Source organism: Pinus tabuliformis, chromosome J (genome assembly GCF_031772625.1).
Source record: "Pinus tabuliformis cultivar Carrire ecotype Pingquan chromosome J, CPIR1, whole genome shotgun sequence".
Classification (NCBI taxonomy): Eukaryota; Viridiplantae; Streptophyta; class Pinopsida; order Pinales; family Pinaceae; genus Pinus; species Pinus tabuliformis.
Genome location: NC_142295.1, coordinates 212,773,863 through 212,799,375, shown reverse-complemented (window position 1 = coordinate 212,799,375; position 25,513 = coordinate 212,773,863). Strand labels below are relative to the sequence as shown.

At 41.9% G+C, this 25,513-nt stretch overlaps 1 protein-coding gene across 1 annotated transcript in view; it reads left to right on the top strand.

The window, feature by feature from the left end:
* The window catches only part of LOC149226454 (uncharacterized), a 513,224-nt gene that overhangs the window by 287,637 nt on the left and 200,074 nt on the right, over nt 1–25,513 (top strand). The window contains exon 12 of the mRNA XM_089377495.1: nt 13,522–13,615. Coding sequence (XP_089233621.1) covers nt 13,522–13,615 — 94 coding nt within the window. The remainder of the gene's footprint in view (nt 1–13,521; nt 13,616–25,513) is intronic.

Here is a 25,513-nt window from a genome sequence, read left to right as displayed (position 1 = left end):
GCTAATTAGGAATATTACAGTCTCCCTCGGCAAAATTTTGCTTGTCCTCAAGCAACTGAAGTGATGGATGCTGTAAGATCTTCTCATTTTCCCAAGGGGCATCCTCATCCGACAAATTCTTCCACCTCACCAAGAATTCCCGGACCGTCCTGCTCCGCAGCTGCCTCTCCCTTGTATCAATGATAGCCTTTGGCTGCAATACCAAATGCCCCTCATCATCAATGGGTGGTAGCTCATCTGTCAGTGTCACCTGCTACACCAATGCCTTTTTCAGGCATGATACATGAAAAATGTTATGAATCTTACTACCTTGGGTGAACTCCAACTCATATGCAACCTGTCCGATCCTGCGTATCACCGTATATGGCCCATAAAAGCGGGGCTTGAGCTTCTTAGCCCCCTTCTGCTTCAGTGACGACTGTCAGTATGGCTATAATCGTAGGTAGACCATGTCTCCTACCTCGAACTGTCTCTCCACTCGACCCCTGTCGACATACAACTTTTGCTGATTCTGCACTGTAGCCATGATATCCTTGAGAGCTCGGAGGATAAACTGACTCTCTTGGATCCAAATCTTGGCTCTAGGAGCCCTGCTATCACCAAACATCACGTCAACAAAAGATAAAGGAAGGTACCCATACAAGGCATAGAATGGTGACATACCAATGGACATGTGATGTGAAGTATTGTAGCAGTACTCCCCCAGATGCAGCCACTTCAGCCATGCTCGCTGTTGCCCGCTGACATAGTTATGCAAGTAGCCCTCCAGCCGCTTGTTAACTATCTCTGTCTGCCCATCTGTTTGTGGGTGATAACTGGTACTTGGTGTTAACTCGGTCCCCACCAATCGGAAAAGCTCCTGCCAAAACCCGCCCATAAAACGGCTGTCCCTATCACCGATGATGGTCTTAGGAAGACCATGTAGCTTGAAGATCTCCCTGAAGAACAACTCGGCCACCTATGCTGCTGTATAATGTGCAGATATGGCAAAGAAATGTGCGTACTTCGTCAGCCGATCAACGATGACAAAGATACAATCCTTGCCCTGTACCATGGGCAACCCTGTGATGAAGTCCATCGAAATACTCTCCCATTTCCCCTCCGGAATGGGAAAAGGCTGTAATAATCCCACGGAATGGCTCGTCTCCCCCTTGTTCCTATGGCAAACATCGCACTCCTTGATATGCAGGAGTACGTCCTCCTTGAGGCCTTTCCATGAGAACCTCTCTCTAATGGCCCTGTAGGTTTTGGTAAACCCCTGATGGCCTGCCAATGGTGAGTCATGTGATGCCTGGAGTATCTTCTTCTTGAGTTGAGACCCCTCAATCAAGAAGATCCGATCCCTGTAATAGATGATCTCATCGATCACCCTGTACCTGTCATCTGCCACCTGCCCGTCCAGAATCTCACATGCAAACCTGTCTTTGGAGTACTCTACTAAGAGTCGAGCACTCCAGTCTGTATCCAAGCTCATAAGAGACAACGTGGCTAGTCTACGTGAAAGGGCATCTGCTACCACGTTGTTCTTACCCTTGACATATTCAATGTCAAAGTCATACGCTTGGATCTCACTGATCCACTTTTGCTGCCTCTCCTGTAACTGCTTCTGCTCCAAGAAGAACTTGAGGCTGTTGTGATCAGTCCTCACCCTGAACTTGTTGCCCACCAAATACTGCCAATTCTTAGCCAATGCATGCATGATGGCTAGCATCTCCTTGTCGTATATGGAATACAACCTCTCGTGCGGAAGGAGCTTCCGACTCTTAAAGGCTATAGGGTGACTTCCTTGCATCAATATTGCGCCGATCCCCTCTCTCGACGCATCACACTCGAAAACAAATGGCTGCGTAAAATCTGGCAATGTAAGCACTAGGTAGCTGCTCATAACCTCCTTGAGCCCGTGAAAGGCTCGCTGCGCTGTATCCGACCAACTGAATGCCCCCTTCCTCATCAAGTCTGTCAGGGGTGCAACAAGCTGTGAGAAACCTTTGACGAACTTCCGGTAGTACGTACAAATGCCAATGAATCCTTGAAGTTCCCTCACGTCTCTTGGATTCGGCCATTCTCTGATGGCCCTGACCTTCTCCTCGTGGACTCTCACTCCGTCCACCCCTATGATGTGTCCCAGATATAACATCTCCGTCAACCCAAACTCACACTTAGAGAGTTTGGCATAGAACCGTTGCTCTTGTAAGATACGCAATACTGTCTCAATGTGCTGGAGATGCTCCTCCCAAGTCCTGCTGTAAATGAGAATATCATCGAAGAATACCAACACAAACTTCCTCAAGTGACTACGGAAGATGTGATTCATGCAGCACTGAAATGTAGCTGGGGTGTTGGTTAACCCAAAAGGCATCACCAAGAACTCAAAGTGCCCATAGTGACACCTGAAGGCGGTCTTGGGAATGTCTTGCTCCCTCACGCGAATATGATGGTACCCCGATCTCAAATCAATCTTTGAGAAGAAATGTGCCCCTCTCAACTCGTCCATCAACTCATCAATCCTGGGTATGGGATACCTGTTCTTCAGGGTCTTCTTGTTCAGGGCCCTGTAGTCAATGCACATTCTTAGCGTACCATCCTTCTTCTTCACCAACACCATAGAAGAAGCAAAAGGACTCGTACTCGGTCAAATGTGCCCAAGAGCCAGCAACTCCTGGATAGCCCTCTCAATCTCATCCCGATAGGCCTTGGGGTGCCTATAGGGTGTGGTGATCACTGCGTGTATGCCCTGCTCTAGCTCGATGGTGTGCTCAAACCCCTGATCCGATGGTTGTCCTGGTGAAATCTACCCAAACACTATGGCATACCGATCAAGGATGGACTGTATCTTTGGATGTACAGACTGGCCTGTAGTCCCTGCCTCTGATGCATGCAGCTCCACTGCCCACTCTATGTCTCCCTTCTGGAAGACTTCCTCCATCCGATGAGCCGAAACAGTCTGAGGCAGATATGTGTGCTGTCCCTGTATCTTCTCATACCTCCCTGTCTTCTCATCATCCCACTCCATCTCTAGGGTCTTCCAATCCGTCGTGACCTTCCCTAGAGTGATAAGCCATTGAACACCCAATATCATGTTGGTGGCCGCAATATCGACCATGAAAAATTGGTCAGTCAATGTGTAGGTGCCCATCGTTTCTGAAAGCTCTGGAACATAATGAGCACACGTCATGGTCTGATCTCCTGGGACCAAGACTAAAAACCCATCGAAGCTCTTTGTCTGTATACCTCTCCGCTCAACCATCTATACATCGATGAAGTCGTGGGTTGCCCCACTGTCAACCAAAACTGATACTTGCTGGCCATGTACTGTCCCTCGTACGCGTAGCGTCAGATACTTGGGAACTCCTCACAATGTTGCAAGGGCCCCTCTGGTGGGTGGAAATGATGCACCTCCTGCTGCTGGTGGTGGAGGTGGTAAAGGTCCCTGTATGGCATGGCTATCTCCGGCCTCCCCATCATCCTCGTCATCCTCTTCTCCATTGATCTCAGAGAAGACCTCAATAAAATGTGCTTTACCAGCAGCACATCTATGTCCTGATGCCCACGGCTCCTGACATGTGAAGCATAACCGCTTCTTCTTCAGCTCCCTCCTGGCATCATCATCAAGCTGTACTCGTCTTGGATTCCCCTTTGGAGGTGGAATCCTCACGTCCTTCCCCTTAGACTGGAAAGTATGTCTCTGGGGGTAAGGTGTCTGGGTCCTGGGTAAGACATCTTGTAAGTCCCGGGTCCTGCTGATAGCGTCCTGGAGTGTGGTTGGTCTAGTGGATCGAACTAGACCCCGAAGTGGCTCTACTAACCCCTCAACATACATATAGACCCTCCGCGCCATGGATAGGTCTGGCACCATCACGGAGACCCTCAAGAAATCTGCAATGTAGGTCTCTGGGCTCCCTGTCTGTTTGAGCCTTGTCAGCTCAACAAAATGCTGCTCTGGATCCCTCCAGTCAAATCGCTCCATCAATCTCCTGGTAAACTCAGCATATGTCGTCATTGTAGAGTGCCCGAGTGTAACCATCCCATGAAACCACCAATCCTGGGCTTCAACATCCAAATGCAATGTTGCCACCTTGATGGCCTCTGTCTCCGACATCTGGTTAAGCTGGAAATAAATGTCGAGCTTCTCCACCCAGGATTTTGCCGAACTGTTTGATGGACCATCAAACGTAGGCAAGTGGAATCTACTCGCTGCACGGTGGGTGTCACCATCATGGTAATTCCGGTACCCTCTGTGATGGTTGTGGGGTCTACTATCCCGCTGGAACTGAACCAAATCTCTATACGAGAGGGCTTCCCTGAACTCCTACCTATAGGGCTGGTACTCTGCAAAATAATCGCCCATATGTCCGCGCTCTGCCTCCTGCTGGGCTACGACCCTCGTGTTTGCTCCTGAGAAAGTGGGCATGGTAGAGCGTGTAGGGGCATGTGAGGCCACCTGCTGCGCAGTATCACGCTGCTCTGGAAAATGGTGGGATGCACTTGATCCCTCACCAACCTGGAAAACCCGTGGGCTCTCACGCTGTCTGGCCTCTGCTGCCGTGAATCTCTGCCCCATCACGTCAATCTGTCTCGACAGATCCTGCACTGATTTGAGGAGCATATCTCCAAATCTCTTCCCATCATCATCTGCCTTTGGAGCCTCCCGTTTTGCATCCACCACAGGCTCCCTCTGTTCTGCATGTACCACAGGCTCCCCCTGCTCTGCATCCACCACCGGAACACAGTCTCCCTCTCCGTAGGTGTTCTCCAACCTACGCCCATTGTCTCTGTACCTCCGACCTCTGTAACAGATATAGGGTTTTTCTCCTGGTGTCATAGATTGCTAGCTCCACATGTTGAGGCAGATCTATGCTCTGATACCACTGTAATATCCCTTATCAGGAATATACCCCAAACATAAGCAAACTCCAACCAGAGATGGACTGGGAGGGCATTTACCAGATATGTCGCCTCTAAAAAGAGGACGAGATCTAGAGGCTACCTGGCCCTTTCCAGACTCTGTCTAAGAATATAATAAAAACACACAAGTGGGATAATAGCCAAGAATGCTCAAAGAGATACAAATAACAGTGATACGATATATATATCAAATAAACCATAAGCAGATACACAAGAAATGCAGAGAGAATGCTAAGCCATTTTATTATACTGAGTAATAAAATGAATACAGGAGGTGATCAAGAAGATGGCACCTCTACTTGCACAAGGCAAGTGAAGAAATATGCTTAGAATAGCAAAGGAATGGCCCTTCTCTGATCTGTGTCCAAGCTACTGGGAAACTGCTGTGCTGCTAGAAATCAATCGAGGATTTGGGGCTGCTCCCCTCCTAAAAAAAAGCCGAAACTCTGGAATCGGACTCGAGAAACCCAGAAAAACCTAGAAAGCTCTCGTGGAATGGTTGACCCCCGAAAATCACCCCCTTGGGGTTTTGCGCAGTTCCTCACTGCTTTGCGCTACCACTGAATGAGATACTCTAGAAACCTGCCTGAAATCCCTGCCAAAACTCCCCAATATGCAAGGGTTGATCCCTTGCTCTACCTCTCAGCACAAAACCTCCTGCAAATCCTCAACCCAGACTCCTGCCAGAAAGAACTGCATCCTCCTCTCAGTGTTGCGTAGTCCTCCAAAATGCTGCCACTACTGCTGCAAAAAGGCTGATGAAACTACTGCTGAAATGCCAATGGGAATACCTTGCTTGAGCAGGCACTCAAAGTCCCCCGAGGCTAAGGGTGAGATCTCCAAACAGAGACACTCAATGCACTAAACAGTGCTGCAGACTAGCTAAACAGCCAGTGTGCTCTAAGTCGAAATGACTATCACAAATGCTCATAACAGAATGATCCAAATGAGGGGGTTCCTCTCTCTTTTATAGCCCTTGCCTCTCTCAATCCCAAGGCTCACCTCCTCCTGCGTGATTCCCCTCTTGCCACGTGTTCTTTTCCCTCCTGCGCAGTTCCTCCATGTGTTTGTGTGGGCTCCATTTCTGCGTCCCCCTTTGGCCCCCTTGGCTCCCCTTTAAGTCACAACGTTGTGCTACTAGGAAGTGACTTTTTATTCTAAAAGTGAGTTATGTCCCCCTTCCTCACTTTTTTTATTTACAAATAACTATAGAAGGCAAAAATTGAACAAAATCGAATATTCCAATTAGCCATGGCTAATTAGGAATATTACAGACCAGGTGATAGGTAGAGCTCATATCAAGTATCAAGTCATGCCAACAAATTGTCATAAGCAATATCAAACCAAACTTCATCAAGTCATCCTCTTGGTCATAATATAAGTCACTAGATGCAAATGCATACACCAAGGATAAGTCATGTAGGTTCCATCCATTTATCGAGGGACTACTTCATATTGAATTAAAACTGTCAATACTTCAACCATTGTGCTAAGAACACAGAGGCCAATACAAAATCATTATCAAATACCAATATTAGTAATTGGAAGTTCATATATCATTCTCATCAAGGCAAATCATCAGTCGTCAAATCAAATCATTAGTCATCGGGTCAAATTCCAAATTTGTTATCATAGACAGATCTATAGTCCGAAACATATCTCAACATCAAGTCAAAGTTCTATGTCATTATCAAGCATCATGTTAAAACTCCAATCACTGTTCATCTATATCAATCAGCCAAATGATGTCAAACTTTTGTAGCACAAACTTCAACCATATTGAAATATCTATATGCATATCCTGGTCACTTGCAAACACAAGTTCAGTCTATATATTCATATTATTCAAACTTCCTTCCTCATAGAACTTTCTGTTGTCTGTTTCATGTCTACAGAACTGACATCCTTCAGGTGTACTTCTGATTTCATGCGCAAAACTTCATTTTGTGACCAACAGGCATAGTCGCACCCATAGGGCTTCCTCTTGGGAGACTACAATCACACCCTTGACCTTACTTTCGTGCAGTTGAGAGGCTACTGTCGCACCTGAACCCTACTTCTGTGCGACTGAGGCTTAGAGAAAGGGAAAACTCTCTCTCCTTAGATCAGAACTTTGTTGTAGATCAACAATGTCAGATATTTGTCTGTTCATGCCCATAAATCATACTTCAATAGTAAAGAATATACATATAATGCAAATGGTAATTGAAGTAAAGATCTTATAGAGAAATTCTCCCTATGAATGGCAATCCATTTAAGTCATCTTCAATCAAGTGAACTCGGACCCTGCAATTTCATACTAGATTGAACCAATCAAAGAAGAAATGATGTGTCATGTGATGCCTCCAAGTGATGTCAAGTTACTTTTTTTATATGTGGCTTTGGTGGACGAATCTCCTCTTCCAAGTTGACTTGTACATTTTGATGTGACATGTTGATTTGGGGTAGCATCGGATGTGCTCTAGCCACGAAATTTGGTGGAGAGGTTGGGGCACATGAGATCTCCAATACCCAGAAAGGGTTTGGGCAAATTCTAAACAGATCAGGAGATATTAAAATAATTAATATTTTTAATGGAGTCCCTAAGTTTAAACTTAGGGAAAATAAAATATTAATGTGTATTAATATGAATCTGTGTTAGAGTGGTCCAAAAGACATGGATCAAGCCAGATCTAATCTTAGCCATTGATTAGGGACTTAATCTCGGCCGTTGAATCGTCAATAGGAAAAGTATAAGAGGAGGCTTGAGGGTCACTTGGAGATTACACCAGATGATCAATCATTCTATTCTCTAGAGCGGGGTTTGCTAAGAGAGATAGAATCAGTGATCGGGAGAGTAGCTGAGGGGCATTGAGTATAGAGAAGGCAAAGATTGTGCCGGGAGAGTAGCACAATAGCCAAGGAGGGTGACGTAGAACCAGCAAGGGCTCACGCAGGGCCACACAAAGGCAGCCAAGTGCTGCAAAAAGCACCAGAGGGGCCAGCGTAGCTGACGCAGAGGCTCCCAGAGTTGACGCAGGGCCTTTTGGAGCTGACGTAGGCCAAGAAATGCTGACGCAGGGCCAACGTGCGACAGAGAGGGGCTGACGCAGTCTAGATTGGGTAGACACTGGGGTTGTAGGAGCAGTTTTGTGCTGAGGAGCTGCCAGAAGGGTTTTTCGGGGTTTCAGCCAGGAGATTTCTTTCAAAATGTGAGGTATAGCTACTAAGGAAATTCTCTATTGGGTAGGCCAGTTACGACACCTAGATTGTACTCTGATATTGCTTAATAAGAAAACCCTCAGATAGCTGCACCGATTTTCTCGCATTGGGTTTTTCCGGGGACATTGGTCCAAAAATAATAGTGTCATGTGGTGTGTTTGTTCTTGTTTCTTTTAGTTGCTGATCTGTAATATGTTGAGCATGCACTGGTGTTTATTTTCAGTATTTACTTTGTAAATAACTTGTTAAAGAAAAATTAACAAGTAGGTAGGAATAAATCAGAAAAAGTGCATGAAGGGTTTCTAAATTAAGTAAACTTAGAAACTTCAACAACATGGACAAGCATTAAAAGTAATATTTTCCCATGAGAAAAAATAAATTTTCCAAGGGCTAGAGGGGTATGTAGGGCTTCTCCAAGGAGAGAATTGCTCCCTTAGCTTCCAATTTTCAACACTCCCTCTCAGCTAAGGAGGAATTTCCAACTGCATCATATGTCTCATCTCAGATGTCTCGTCATCATCATCGTTGTATCATATCATATCTCGTCTCTGCTCATCTGTTGAAAACTCTCCATCTAAAGAAGTATCATCATAAGGGAGATCAATCTGCCACCCAATATCTAATGACAATAGGCAGGATACTACTTACCATGAGAGGTAAGGATCACAGTGTATCGGATTGTCCGCTGATCTTCCCAACTTGATCCTCAAGAATCAAGTGGTAGAACACTTGCATCCTTTAACTTGGGGAGGATACCAAACTTATCAGTGGTAAAGATCACACACACCCAAGTCTCTCCTCACCCATTGGCCAAAAGAATGGCAATCCCAACAAGCCCAACTTGTGGGTAGGATGCATGCTGGGGTATACTCTGTCAGGTCCCAGACTTGATGGTAAAGGAGGATGTTAAAATTCCTTGAAATGAAACAACTGAAATTAATTTTCCTAACTGATTATTCAGTTTATTAATTTACTGATTAATATCGAATAGTCACACTGCAATTTCATCACAAAATAAAATAAATGTTGCGGAAGTAAAAATGTCGGAAACTGAGAAATGCTAGCACACACATAAAATTTGTGACACTGTTATTTTTGGACAAAAGTCCCTAGAAAAACCCAGTGTGGGAAAATTGGTGCAACAATGAGGGTTTTGATTATTATGCAGCAACAAAATTTCTAAGTGCAATAAAAAAGTCTCCAAATTGACGATTCTCTCCAAGAGAAATACTGGCAAAAATATGTAGAGGGATTTTACCCTCTCTCCGAACAATCCCGACACTTGATTGCCTTTGAAAAGTAAGCCGTCCACCCTACTCTACACAGGCCCTGCATCACCCTAGTGCAAGCCTTCTCACTCTCAACTTGGAACTCATGCAAATCAAGTTGTCCTGCCTATTGTTGATTGGGAAACTATCTCTTCGGCACTCTGGAAAATCTTCCCGATGTCTGGAACTGAAAATGAGCTTCTCCTCAGCTAAATTGAATTGCTCACTTGAGGCTTTGCGCAAACCCTACACTGCCTCTTGGAGATAAATTTTTGCCTCCTCTTTCTGACTCTTTGGAATTGGAAACTCCTCCGGAATACTGCTATGTTGCCCTTTTGCCACTCGCTGCTCTATCTATTGGCTTGATTTCTCTTATAGAATCACTTGCATTGGAAAATTGAACTGCCCAGATCACAGAGTATTTGGACTAGTGTGTTCTCCATCTACCCATTGACCTCTTCTTATAATCTCCAGTTGGGACTCCAATGGCTATGATTAAAACTTAATCGATCGCTGAGATCATCTCCAAGTCGATACATGTGAGTTTCTAGAGAGTTCTCACCTTTCTTGATTAATTGTTTTTAATTAACCATTTTTCCTAAGTTAGGCTTAGGATTTTTTTTAAATATTATGGTCAATTAATTTAATTGAGTCATCTCTAGGTGGAATTTCCAGAAACGATTTTTAGGTTTTGGAGGACACTTGCATTTTAGTCTCTCCACAAAGTTTTGAGACTAGAACACCATATGATGCTACAAAAACTAACATAGGATACCCCACTTGCCATAAATCGACAAGGATAACACACACCCTACAGTGACAATAAGTAGGATACCACTTACCATGGGAGGTAATGATCACAGTCTATCTTATTGTCCAAGAGTTCCCTCAACCCCAGGAGTTCTCTGGGTCCATTCCCACCCTGGGAGCTCAAATAGGGGGAAAAGCATAGCTCAGTGTTCTCGATTAGCCATGACCCTTTCTTGGGAGGGTCACATCCACTAGTCTAAGTTGCTCTCTAAAGACCAAGAACTTCCCTTTCAGCAAATGCTTGATAAGAATGTATGTTATCTGCTTATCAATCGAAATGTGATGGAGTCATACAACTCCTCTCTACACCATATCTCCGATATTATAGTGATATCTAATCTGAAGTGTGAAAATTTCTAAACTGAAATTCAGCTGCAACAACTAATTTATTTCACCTACTTATTCTTCTCAAAAATTAATTTACGAAATCCCTTCAACAAATATTAAAATAAATTCTACTGCAGTTATCACATAATTACACAGAGAAAAAATACATGCACAAGAACCAATTACATCAACACAGTTGTTTTTGGACAATTGTCCCCAGAAAAACCCAATGCGGGAAAACTGGTGCAGCAGATGAGGGTTTTATTAATCAACAACAATTGCTTTTACAAGGAATGATTTTACAGAGAAACTCAAAGAAAACACTTGAGACTTTCCCTTTGCAACTTTCTAACAATCTGGAGACCTTTCTCCCACTCCTGCGTCACCTTTGCGTCACTCTGCGTGACTCAGAGCAACTTTGCATCCCTCCGCGTCAGCGTGCGTGAGGGTTACATCTCTCCTCTGGACTGCGTCTCTCTCTGCGCTCTCTCGCGGTCTCTGCGTCACCTCCTCCTCAAACACAGCCTGCTGCTGATGCCCTCTTCCTCCACCCTGCAACTCTCCCTTTGAAATCGATCTCCTCTCTTGAGAATCGATTTTCCTTGAGATACTGAGTATCTACCGGTGTGTCTCCAAATGATCCTCAAGTTTTCTCTTATACTTTTTCTATTGATGAGTCAACGACTGAGATTAAGTCTCTAATCAACGGCTAAGATTAAAACTAACTTGATCCTCATCTCTTAGAAGCTTCTCACCCTTATCTTTATTAATACCCATTAATATTTTTAGTTTCCCAAGTTTAGACTTAGGAACTCATTAAAAATATTAATTATTTTAATAACTCCTCATCCGTGTGGAATTTCTCAAAATGATTTCTGGGTCTTGGAGATCTCATGTGCCTTAGCCTCTCCTATACATTTCAAGGCTAGAACACATCCGATGCTACCAAAAATCAACATGAAGGGGGTCAAAAGTTGATGCCCTAGCTACCAACCTTCAATGATTACCTACTATTAGAATATGGAGTTTCATGAAGAAAAATAACATTTCATCACTACGAACATTCATTGCATGTTATATAATGAGTAACATATGCAAGAGCCAACCAAATAGCTTCCAAAAAAATTCTTAAACAAAATTAGGTCACAATAACATTACATTAGTTTCAACAAGTACATACATTAGACCTTTTCAAGAGAAAGATTTCATCAACAAAAGAACTTACAAGATAATCATGCAATATATCCATCCATATTCAAGAATTAGTTACAAGACAAGATAAAAAATCAGCTCCAAATATCATAGTGCATCCAAGATACTCCAATAGCTTCCAAAGAAAAAGTGCGAGTTCTTTTACAAGAGAAGAATCCAAGTGATAATGATGAGTTCTCACAAATGAGACTCACTTCTATTTATATGAGTCTCTCTAAATCAAATTAGCCTAATGAGCCCCCAAAATTATAAAATAATGTGCTAAAAACAAGTCTTGGTCACAAGCTGACCAAGTAGTTATCACAAGTTATGAATTAGCCATCCATATGCAAGCCGAGTTGATGATGTCATGATGATGTAGGGTCGTTGGAGGGCCATGTTGAGTCCTCTAAGTGCCATGATGAGAGAGAGGGCTCCAATAAAGATGAATTAGGGGATGGCCCCTAATTTTTCATGTAAGTCATCATGTGGGGCCCCAAAGTGGGTTTGAAATGTCAAAGTTTCAAGTCTAATTGGAGCAACTGGAAATTTATTCCTCTAACTGTAAATTAATTATGTAGTTTATTTGCTACGACAAATAACAAATAAATCACAATGCAATTTTTCACCATAAAAATACTATGGAAAATAAATGCTGGAAACTTAGAAATATGCTAGCACACACACCTAAAATGACAATTATTTTTGGACAATTGTTCCCGGAAAAAGCCGATTTTTGGATTTGTATTTATCAAGAACTTGCTTCCTAGAAGAAATTGACACCTTTTTGCTAATGCATGTATAATTGGAAGCATTTGCTTATCGTATGTAGACTTTAGGAATTCTCTCCTTTTAATCTTTCGAATGTCAAATGCTGTTGGGTGGCCGTGGTCTTCTTCCTCTAATACTGGTGGAGTGTAAAACTAACTTTTGCTGATCTACTCAATTTATGAGAAATGATAAAAATATATATAAGAAGACGAATAATGATATCTATTTACAATAAGGGGCCCCATATAGATATTCTTAAAGTGGTGCCTTGATACCTTTCCATGAAAGATTGTCTCTTTAATATTATTAATTTATTTATGCTTTGTTCTTAACTTATAATTACTTTTTTGATACTTATCAACTTATCTCTTGCATATAGTTATGTATTTCCTACTTATTCTTTATGTAGCACATAGATATTTATCCCATTCTCTGTTGAGACACTTATCTTTTAAAATTTTGTAGACATTGTTTTACCGTATTGCCTATTTTATCTTTTTGTTGAAAGACCATAATGTAAAATATGCATCTCCACGTGAAAGGTATGTCCAACTTAAGTATAGCTTCAATTTTCTACTCTAAATGTATTATGCCTTCAGTAGCAGGTTTTATACCTTCTTTAGCTTTATTATACTATGGTAGACGAAATTCTATGTAGGAGTTGGCGAGGAATGGAGATTCTCTGTGCACTTTAAAATCAGTAATTATGTGGTCGAGTTTTCCACTAATCTAGATGCAGAAAGGCTACTAGTTTAAAGTGTCATAGTTGAAGCTTAGATTAGGTATAAAACATGTGACTTTGCTATATGTTGCAGGAAATGAATTTGGACTCATAACATTCTAAGGTCTTGATGTTACTGCTATAATAGAAGGTTCATAAAACAGTTAAATGAATAGTATCATCCTCTCTCTAAGATATTGATGCCGTTTTGATTTGTAGTGGAAGACACATGATTTAAACACACAAAAGCTACTAACTTCTGGTGTATCAGTTCGACACTATTGATTTTAATTTGAATGTTGGTGATTGGCAATCTTATATATGTAGGTTCTTGGAAAAATCTGGTCAGTAGCCCTGAACTACCAATTTAAGATGCCTCCATACTTTACTTTGGTGTTGCGTTCTGTGGCTTCTTTAGAAGGTAAGGTGGTTTAGACATCAATTCCTTGGAATGGATTCTTGGTATTATTTTTCTTTTCATGGATTACAAGTAGCTATTCATGTTTAACTAGACACTAGTAATTATAAGCAAAAAAAGGATTTCCAAATACTTCTATTCTTTTTAGTGGATCAGATTATTTTCTTTTACTAATTTGGTTACAAGTCTCTCTTGGTTTACATTGTTTTGTAATTTTGACGCTATTTTTCCATTTATGTGTTGTTAAGGACTTGTTCCTTATGCATGAAAGAAGAGAATCAAGGGGAGAGAAATCTAGTGTTTGCACTTTATATGTTTTCATGTTTATTCGAGCAGTGATATATTTTTAATGACAAAATCATTTTTCAAGTTGTGCTGCAGAAAACCCATCACCACCCATATTCATATTTGAAGTATGGAAGGCAAACATTACAGGCCTGCATGAGATTGGGCCAAGAGCTGAGGTTGTTCTCTGGCGGTCATTTGCTTGGGGTAGTGTTATGAACATACATATATCAATAAATAAATAATAATAATAATAATAATAATAATAATTAATAAGTATAGCTAATTATGTTCATTATATTAAATAATTAATTATATAATTAATAAGTAATAGTCATGTCTCAAGGGGCATGACTATTTATGAAAGGGCATCCTTCCTATATATATGTGTGTGTGTATAGGGCCCTCACTGTACAATCGATCATATAATTTTTACTCAACTTATATAATTAATTTATCCTTATGGATAACTTCATATTCCCTATATTACGAATAATTTGCATGTAAGCGAACTTCGTTTGTCACATATGGTATTAGAGCCTTCCTCTTGACCTTGGCCATCATTGGCCATATAGGCTTTTAGCCACTCTCTGTGATGTCCCTTTCCAATCCATACTAGTAGGGAGTTCGACTTAATAACCTATCATTAAATATTAAAAAAAAGGGTCAGCTAGCAACACATTCTCATAGCGTACCAAAAATCATATAAATCCCAATTGTAGTCGCCTATACAAATCCCAACCACCACTCTGCAATACATTTTTGTACAATCATTTTTAAATCAATTTGTATGGTCTGCCTCTTATAACCATACGATTCAAGCAATTCAACAATTTTCCGTACGAAATGGGAGACATGTCCATCATACAACACACTGTTGATAATATCGGCGATATTCGAAAATATCGCAATATTTTCGGCAAAACGATATATCGCCGAGAAAATATCGCGATATTTTCTATTTTGAAAATATCACGATATTTTCAAAATATCGGCAAATATCGGAAAATATCGGCAAAATATCGCGATATTTTGAAAATATCGCGATATTTTGAAAATATCGGCAAAATATCGGCTATATTTAAAAATTTGAAAAAATTATTTTTTATGCTTGCCGATATTTGCCGATATTTTGCCGATATTTTTGCCGATATTGCCGATAAGATATTTTCTGGACCCTTGCCGATATTTTGCCGATATCGATATTTTCAACACTGATACAACATACAATCAAAGTTATTTAATTGTTTATTGTTTATACAAGAACCCCATGTGCTCTGTCCAATTGCAATCGTACTGTTTGTATGATCAACTGTTTTTTTTCCATTGCGCGTTGTACCCACCCGTGCTTCTTTGTGTACTATTTGCAAGCAGTCTCCATATGCCAGTTGTTGTCATACCACACCACCACTACACATACCTGTGTCATTTTTAGATGTTATACAAGGTGGAGATGATTTTCTGTTGGGGGAGTTTGTGATAAAGCTTATTTTATATGCTGATGGTCTTGTTTTGATTTCTAAATCGGCCCTTGGATTGCAGACGCACCTATATACCCTTGAGCATTTTCGTAGAGTAGTGGGGATGCAAGTCAATACTAGAAAGACCAAATAATGATTTTCTCTAATAAAAGGAAGTAGAGCCAACATACATTCTTCTTTAAAGGCAACATTCTCGAAGAAGTAAATGAGTACAAGTACCTTGGGATTGATTTCAACAACAAACTTAATTGGGAGGACTGTAGAAAGAAGAGACTTTTAGGAGGGTGGAAAGCATTATATGCTCTTCAAAACAGATGTAGAGAGGCAGAGTTATGGGATTGGAAAACCATTAAATAACTTTTTGGACTCCTAGTTTGTCTAGTGATGCTATATGGGTGTGAATTGTGGGCTAGCGGTACCCCTGTCTCAAAATGGAAACAAATTGAGAAAATCCAAAAACTCTTGATCATGAGCAAGTTCAAAATAAAAAGTTCAGTATCTTATGAGATAATGTTGAGTGAAACAGGGGCAACTCCCTACGAAGCAATTTCTATGGTACGGTTTATAAGATATCTAAAAAGAATTGAGCAAATGGGAGTAGATAGATGGCCTAATGTTATTTTCAATGAAGACATGAGTGAAAGAAAGAAAATATGGACGAGACAAAACCACACATGGATGCAAAAATGGAATATCTACCTCAATATCTGTCCCACAAATAACAAGGAGCTAAATAATTTTGTTATGGAGAAGTTTCGTAAATGGATAAGGGGAAAGAGTTGGGTAGAAAGAAGAAGTACTACATTGAGGAATTCAGCTCTACGTGTGATCTAAAACAAAATGAGTTCATTGGAGCTAGCATTCCGTGGAGGGAAAAGGTTCTTATTGCTCAATTAAGAACCAACTCGCATCAACTTCGATGTGAAACAGGACGATGGAAAAGGCCTAAAGAAGCTTGGGAAGAACGAGTGTGTATATTTTGCACGTCTGGGCAGTGGAATCGAAAAAACATTTCATTTTGGAATGTGATGCATTCAAAGACATTAGAGAAAGTTATGGGAATATGTTAGCATCGACTTCTTGGCATTGTCTTTTCAGTGAGGTATTGTTGGAAGGTTCTGCTAGCTCATCATCAATTTGAATAAGAAAAGGACTAAATTGCAAAATGCGAAGAGTAGGAAAACTATGGTTGTGAAAATTTGAAAGACCCAAATTTCTACTGCAGCAACTGATTAAGCTTCTATTTGTTAAATTACCAAACAAATTATTTACTATTTTCTACGCTAAATATCGAAACCAATACACTGTAGCCTCCACTAATTAAATTAATATGTGAAAACGAGAAACTGAGAAAGAAAGAAATACACAACACATGAGACCATTATTTTTGGACAAATGTCCCTGGAAAAACCCAATGCAGGAAAACTGGTGCAGCAGTTGAGGTTTCTATTATTAGGCAGTAGCTTTCTGAATACAATCTTTGGATGCCTTACTGGCTATCCAATGCAAAGAATTTGACTCGTAGAAGATTAGTGAGAAATACCTCACACTATCACTGGCGATCCGACACTGATCCAGGCCCTGGATGGCTGGCCCCACGCTGGCTCTGTGCAGCTACTGCATCAGCCTATGCAGTTCTGCGTCAACCTCTCTGGGGATCTGTGTCACCTCTTCCCGGATCTCCTGCTGTCTGGAGCTTTGTTCCTCTGGCTCTCCGGTCTCACACCCTGACTTTTGGCTCTGGAACTCGACTTCCCAGCTGAATTTTAGACTCCCTCTGAAGCTCTGCGTTGCCTTTGCGTGGCCCTACACTGCCCAACGTGGCCTCTGTGCTGCTTCTTCTAGATCTATCTATGCCTCCTCTACGATGTATTCCTGGATTAGGAAACTCTCCAATCGGAACTATCCCTGCTCGTCACTGCAAGAAATCACTTCGATCTTCTCTCTAGCAACTGCTGCGCTGCCCTCTCTGAGAAATTCAATCTCTTGATCTCTCTCCAATGTGTCTTCCAAATGCCCATCGAAGTCCTTATAATCCTCCAGTTGAGTAATCAACGACCCAAATTATATTCTTATCAATGGCTCAGATCATTTGGAGTCGATCTTTGTCTTCTTCTAGAAGTTTCACCCTTAGTTTGATTAATACCCTTTAATTATTTTAATTTCCTAAGTTTAGACTTAGGCACCCATTAAAAATAATTAATTATTTTAATAAAACCGTCTCCATGTGGAATTTGCCATAACGATTTCTGGGTATTGTGGAATAAATGTGTCCTAACCTCCTTGCAAATTTTGAGGCTTAGAGCACATCAGATGCTACCAAAAATCAACACTCCCTTTTAGTGAGGAATGTGCTCTAGTAATGCAACCTGTTGAAGCATCACTCTGACTCTGAAACATATCCCTTTGCACTATTGATATTTGACATCGTTGCCCACCAACTACTATGCAAGTGCTGCATCTGTACTGTTGCTGACCCTACCACTCCCAACACTGCATCTGTACTGCAACCCTCAGAAGTTCTGCATTTGTGTTGTTGCTGGCACTACCACTGCCATCACTGCATCCAAAGTTATTGAATAGGTGTTAAGCATGATGCATTTGTTGTTGGAGTTCTGACTGCTGCTAGTCTCTGTGCTGACCCTCAGAAGCCTCTGTGTTGTTGTTGACTCTACACTATGCCAATTGCATTGCTGCCAACTCTGCTTTGCGCTACTCAGTTTCTGGCATTCCTAGGTACTGCAACTGTCACTCTGGCATTCCTCTGCACTAACTGACACTGGTCCATCCTGCTACTTCTGATCGGGGCTCCTGTAGCAAGGTTTTGATCCAAGAGGTGGACTCCTCAAGGATCCCGCCCATCTGTAGTTCTTTCAAACTATAGTTCTATATCACCCCACCTCTTCCTTGGAGGTATTTGGGCAATCATGGCAAACTCCTCGTCCTTGATCTTTGCGGATGCAGCCTTCGGATCACGCTTCTCATCCTTGTCTTTCTTCTTGAGAGGACATTGTGTAGCGTAGTGACCAAATTCACCACACTAGAAGCACTTGATCTTCGAGATGTTTGTCTTTTTTCTCTGTTGCTCCTGCTGCCCCTTTGATGCAAGGGCTACATTCTCTTCCTCCTCCTTTGGCTTCGTCCCACTGTTGCTGCTGCTATCAAGTTTGAACTTGACTAAGTCTCTCCTCATCTCTTCCTGCTGAAGAGTGGCCCACATTCCTTCCCAATTCGACAATCTCTCTCTGCTTAGGATAGTCTGGATAAACACTTGCCATTCTTCTGAGACTGAATTCAGGGCTAGCCTCACCATCTCGGTAGGTTGAATTGTTGACACCATAGCTGCCAACGAGTCTCAGATTTTCCGAAGCTTCATTAGGAACGGATCAATGCATTCCCCCTTCTGCATCTGCGTGGATCTCATCTTCTGCTCCAACTACATCTTCCGTTGCTTGGAAGATCCTTCATATAGTGTAGCCAATGCTTCCCACATCTGCCGGGTAGTATCCTTGCTGGAAATGTGACATAGTATGTGATCTCTCACTTCATCGAGGATCAATCGATCGGCCTTTACCATTTCAGCCTTGTACTTTTTGAGTGGATCTAGATCCGTGGGTACAACTACCACACTGTCGACATAGGTTTTTGTTGATTTGGGGCAGCATCATATGTGCTGTAGCCACAAAAATTGGTGGAGAGGCTAAAGCACATGGGATCTTCAATACCCAAAAATGGTTTGGGCAAATTCTAAACAGTTTGGGAGATATTAAAATAATTAATATTTTGAATAGAGTCCCCAAGTCTAAACTTAGGGAAAATAAAATATTAATGTTAATTAATATTAAACTGTGTTAGAAGGGTCCAAAAGTCATGGATCAAGCCAAATTTAATCTTATTCGTTGATTAGGGACTTAATCTTGGCCGTTGAATTGTCAACGAGAAAAGTATAAGAGGAGGCTTGAGGGTCACTTGGAGAACACAACGAGTTGATCAAGATTTCTATTTTCTGGGGAAGGGTTTGCTGAGGAAGTTGAAAGAGTGATTAGAGTTGCAGCTGAGGGGCAGCGAATACAAAAGCAGAGAGGCAGAGAGGGTACCAGGAGAATCAGCACAGAAGCTAGGAGAGAGGGATGCAGAGCCAGCTAGGGCCCACGCAGAGGTAGCCAAGAGTTGCGCAGTGCCTCAGAGAGCCAGTGTGGATGACGCATAGGCTCTAGAGGTTGACGCAGTGCCTCCAGAGGTTGACGCAGGGGTTATTGGGTTGACGCTGGGCCAGGAAGGGCTGACGCTGCCCCTAGAGGCAGACATTAGGATTTTCGTGGGGCAGATTAGAGCTGGGAGCTGTGGGATTGTTCATTCAGGTTTTTAGCCAAAATATCTGTCTCTGACTAAGAGGTACTACTGCTGAGATCATTATCTGTTGGGTGAGCCAGTTTGGGACCCAGATTGTATTCTAAAACTGCTTAATAATAAAACCCTCAGATAGCTGCATCGGTTTTCCTGCATTGGGTTTTTCCGGGGTCATCAGTCCAAAAGCAACAGTGTCACTTGTGTGCTTGTTTTTCCTTCAGTTGATGATCTGTAATGTGTTGAGCATGTACTTGTATTTACTTTCAGTGTTTACATGGTAAATAACTTGTTAATTAAACAAAACAAGTAGGCAGAAATAAATCAGAAAGTACATGAAGGATTTCTAATAGTTAGACTTAGAAGTTCCAACAGTTTTGAGATCGTGCTCATCCAGAAGGCATGAGATCCTTGCCTTCCAGATCACATAGTTGGATGCACCTTCCAACCAATCCTGATCTCAGAACCCACTAGCTACCGTCTCTGCCAATGAAATGTCGAATTGTCTCCTCTCTCCTCCGCGCAGTACAAGGTTAGCCTACGCACTCCCTGTTGGAGTTAGTAGATCTGCTCCTCTCTGCTGCTGTTTAGCAATAGACAAATCGAATTCCTTGGCTAGGAATTCTCCGAGGAAGAAATTCCCTCAACAATGTCTCCTTCTTCCTTCTTCCTTTTGACGCTTTTCTGCCCCAACAACTGCTACAGAAAACTACGTCTCACTAGAACATTGCTCTGCGTTGATGCTTCTGCGTTGCTCCCTCTGACACTGGCAAATTTCAATCTGGAAATCTTTCTCTCTGTCGACTCACTTAGGGAGATTTTCCCACGGAAATTTTGCCCTCCTTGCCTGGACTGTGCAATCCCTCTACAGATTCAATTTGCTGCCTACGCAGCATTTCGACTTCCCTCCTCTTTAGCATTGGGCTCTTCCGACTCTTCTCTCTTGCCTCACCTGCAACTTTGATACCATGTGAAAATTTGGAAGACCCAAATTTCTACTGCAACAACTGATTAAGCTTCTTCTATTTGTTAAATTCCTAAACAAATTATTTATTGTGTTCTATGGTAAATATCAAAACCAATACACTATAGCCTCCACTAATTAAATTAATACACGGAAACAAGAAACTGAGCAAGAAAGAAATACACAACACATGACACCGTTATTTTTGAACAAACGTCACCGGAAAAACCCAATGCGGGAAAACGGTGCAACAACTGAGGGTTTGTATTATTAAGCAGTTGTTTTCTGAATGCAATATTTGGATGCCTTATTGGCTATCCAATGCAAAGAATCTGACTGGCAAAAGATTAGTGAGAAATACCTCACATTATCACTGGCGATCCGACACTGATCCAGGCCATGGATGGCTGCCCCCACATTGGCTCTGTGCAACTACTGTGTCAACCTACATAGTTCTGCGTGAATCTCTTTGGGGATCTGTGTCACCTCTTCTCGGATGTCCTGCGGTTTGGAGCTTCATTCCTCTGGCTCGCCGGACTCACACCTCGACTACTGGCTCTGGAACTCGATTTCTTGGCTGATTTTTAGACTCCCTTTGAAGGTTTGCGCTACCTCTACGTGGCCCTACGCTGCCTAGCGTGGCCTCTGTGCTGCTTCTTCTAGATCTTTCTCTGCCTCCTCTATGATGTATTCCCAGATCAGGAAACTCTCCAACTGGAACTATCCCTACCCCTCACTATAAGAAATCACTTCAATGTTCTCTCTAGCCACTAACATGCTGCTTTCTCTAAGAAATTCGATCTCTTGCTCTCTCTCCAATGTGTCTTCCAAATGCCCATCGAAGTCCTGCTTATAATCCTCCAGTTGAGTAATCAACGACCTAGATTGTATTCTAATCAATGGCTCAAATCATTTGGACTCGATCTCTATCTTCTTCTAGAAGTTTCACCCTCAGTTTGATTAATACCCTTTAATTATTTTAATTTCCTAAGTTTAGACTTAGGCACTGTTAATTTTTGGTATGTTCTATGCTAGAGCAATTTATTTCAATTTCTTTTCCAGATTAGCAATCACATCAGCATAAAGTAAACTACAGATAGAACATAAATATAAATCGCAGAAGACAAGCCAAGACAAGAGGACACAAGATGTAGTGCAAGCTAGGGACAAACCCCACAATGTGGGGAAACCCTTGATCAATTCTTCTTTTATGTTCTTCAAAGTTTAGCAGAGAAAGTGAGAGAGATATTACATTTACAATATAAGTCAACACTTTGACTTTTGATATCTGCAAAGATCAGTTGAAGGCATATTGCTTCCACTGATTCTCTAAGGTGACTCCTTCACCTATGATAGTGCTGTCTCTCATTCATTTGCTGCGCATTACCGTGTGACATCTTGCTGTACTGTCACATGTGTTGAACCTTGATGACTGAGCTGCTCTCATCTTCATGTTGCTGATCATGTTGCATCTTCTATGGTCTTATTCATCATCAAGCTGCCCATGCTCATATCATCATGCATCATTATGCTGCTCATGCTCATGATCTCATTCATCATGACGCTGCCCATGATATTATGTTGCCCATGCTCATGATCTCATTCATCCTCATGTTGCCCATGCTCATATCATCATTCATCATTATGTTGCTCATGCTCATGATCTCATTCATCATGATGCTGCCCATGCTCATGATCTCATTTATCATCATGCTGCCCATGCTCATGATCTCATTCATCATGATGCTGCCCATGCTCATGATCTCATTTATCATCATGCTGCCCATGCTCATATCATCATGCATCATTATGCTGCACTATATTTCTGTTGCTTCATTATGTTGCCATATGTAATCCTTCAAATAGACCATCCAACCATACTCGACCTTATAGGGTTGCTAACCTGCAGAACGCAGCTCCTAAAAGGCCTCCAACTGTTGGCTATGGGTTGTGGCCTAGCCCAGCAGTTGACTGTAACATGGGTCCCTTGAAACAATGATCCAATCAGCGCTTACACAATAGCCTCTAGCTCTTTCTTATTGCGGATTCTTCTGCCCAGCATACTGAGTTCAAGAATAGCTTGATCATGCCCAGAATAGTCCACGCTGTCAGCTACAGGTATGTGACTTTAACCCTGAGATACTACCGTTTGCTGTGGCATAAGCCCACTCTTCTTTCTGTGTCTGAGGTCTTTATATGCTGCTAATTAGGACCTCTTCTTCTGCGGCTAATAGAGCTGTGTATGACAGCTAATAAGATTGTGAATGGTGGCTACCAATTAGCTCTCTTGATGCTATGGTTAAGGTCTCTTCTAGACCTGCGTTTAGAGTCTTTTATGGCTTCCTTTGACTGCGTTAAAACCTTTCTTGGCTGCGTTATAGAAGCTCCTAGACAGCGTAGATTAGGCCTCTCCTTAACAACTAATTAGAGTCTCCTTGGACCACGGATTAGGGCACCACTTGACAGTAGATAAGGGCATCACGTTGACTGTGTATGGGAGCTCCCTTGACTGCAGCTAGGGCACATCTGAACTATGGCTAGGGCATCATACTTTGGGCCAGCATATCTTCATTGTGTCTCTCCTTCACCAAAACCCAAAGACGTGGAGAGGAGGAGACCACACATGAAGAGGATGTGTCTTACAAATGATTTCAAGTCCTCTATATTTATACTAAAACGTAGATGATGAATAGACACGACTATTGGGCTTCTGAGCCTACACAAGTTGCTGGCCGACTTGACAATTTGTCTTATAACATAAATAAATTCATAACTTCATAAATACTTATCAGAATCGGATGATCTTTAGATCAATCCCACACCTCTCGATGAGAGGGATCCAATAAAAATATTAGCCGCCATGAATGAGATTACCCACATGGAGTTTGGCCCTAGTTGCCAATTTTAACACTCCCTCTCAACTAGGGAGAACTCCATCCACTGATCCATATGTTCGATTGTACTATCTCTGCCATCAGTGCCCTGCACTGCTCTACTCAGCTCTGCTAGCTCTGGTAAGCTTTGGTCAGCTCTGGTCAGCTCTGCTGGTTCTGCTCTGCTCAGCTTTTGCTCGCTCTGGTCTGCTCTGCTTAGCTTTGCTCAGCTCTGCTGGCTCTGCTCTATTGAACCATGAAGAAGAAGAATTGATCGAGAATGTCTCATACCATTCTTCACTAACCCGATGTCAATCTCAGAGTGTGTACCACTGGTTCCAAACCAGTCTCAACCGACCCAAAGTCAGCGTCATAGTGGGTACCACTCCTACTACTGGTCCCAGACCAGTATCATTAGTGTCAGAGAGTGTACCACTAGTCCCAAACCAGTCTCAACTGACTTGAAGTCAGCGTCATAGTATGTACCACTCTCACTGGTCCCAGACCAGTCCTCCACTAACCCGAAGTCAGTCTCAGAGTATGTACCAATGGTCCCAGACCAGTCTCAACCGATCCAAAGTCAGTGTCATAGTGGGTACAACTCCTACAACTGTGTAGAAATTTCTCATTTCCCACCCCGGTTTTCAGTTTCACCTTATTTCTCCAAAATAGTTAAATTCCCTTTCCCATATCATACATTCAACAACAGGAAAATAAATTTTGCTGAAAACACAAATTCTGGAAATATAACAGAATGCTGGAAAATGTAGAAATAAATATCAGCACATACAAACAACCATTTAACTCATTTAAACACAGTGATTTTTGGTCAAGGTGACCCTGGAAAAACCCCCTACAACTCTTGGGGAAAACCAGTTCGAAAGCTCCTTCTTATTTTTGGAAAATGCTTTTTACAGTAAGAGAAATATTCAGCAAAAAAATCAGCAAGCAAACTTTTACAACTTATCTTGTTTTCCGTGCCTCACAGCCAACTGGAAAACTTGCAAACAGCAAAACAGAACAGCAATACTGCTGTACGGCCTCCTTGAAAACTGCTGTACGACCTCCTCAAAATTTGCTGTACGGCCTCCACAAAAACTGCTGTACGGCCTCCTTGAAAACAACTGTACGACCTCCTCCAAATCTGCTGTACGGCCTCCACAAAAACTGCTGTACGGATTTCTAGAAAATCGTGCCCAATATCTGCCTTTCACTGTGTGCTAACTCAGCTGTACGGACTTGCTAAAATGCTGCCTTGGAATGTGTGCCAAGCTGTTGCCTCCTTCTCCTCTCTGTCCAGAAATCTCCCTTGCTCTCTTGCTCTCCTTCTCTCAATCTGCTCATGAAAGAATTAATGACCTTTACCTCCTTTCACTCCTTTAATCTAACCCTAAGTGACTTTTGGGGAATCCCTAAATCCAATGGATGAAATAGATTGAGATCTAGGGCTGAGATTAAATGCTCATTTAAATCTCATTTTCTATTTTTAATTCACCTCACTTTAATATTGACCCACTTAGTCATTTATTTCCAAAGTCACTTTTCCTTTCTAATTTTACATTGACTTTATTAAATTCACTTTAAAATTAGACTTTAGTAACTTTATCACTTAAAGTCACTTTTAAATTAGATTTGACTTTATAAAAATTATAAAGTCACTTTAGGAGAAAAATTAAATTCTTTTGGACACTTTTCCCTAGGCCAAAGATCAAAGCCTTAGGGAACCACCTGTCCTCTGGTACCAAATTTCAACAAATTGGTCCCAGACCAGTATCATTGATCTCAGATCAGTGAAGGTCATCCTAGCATAGGGAGTATGGTAGATATAGCGATGCGTTCATTGGTACTACTATTGGTCCCTATCCTCATTTCCCTGCTCATTGATTAGATGAGAGGTACTTCCAATGAGTCCCAGACTGCATGGGTAGGATGCCTCGACAGGAGAACTAAT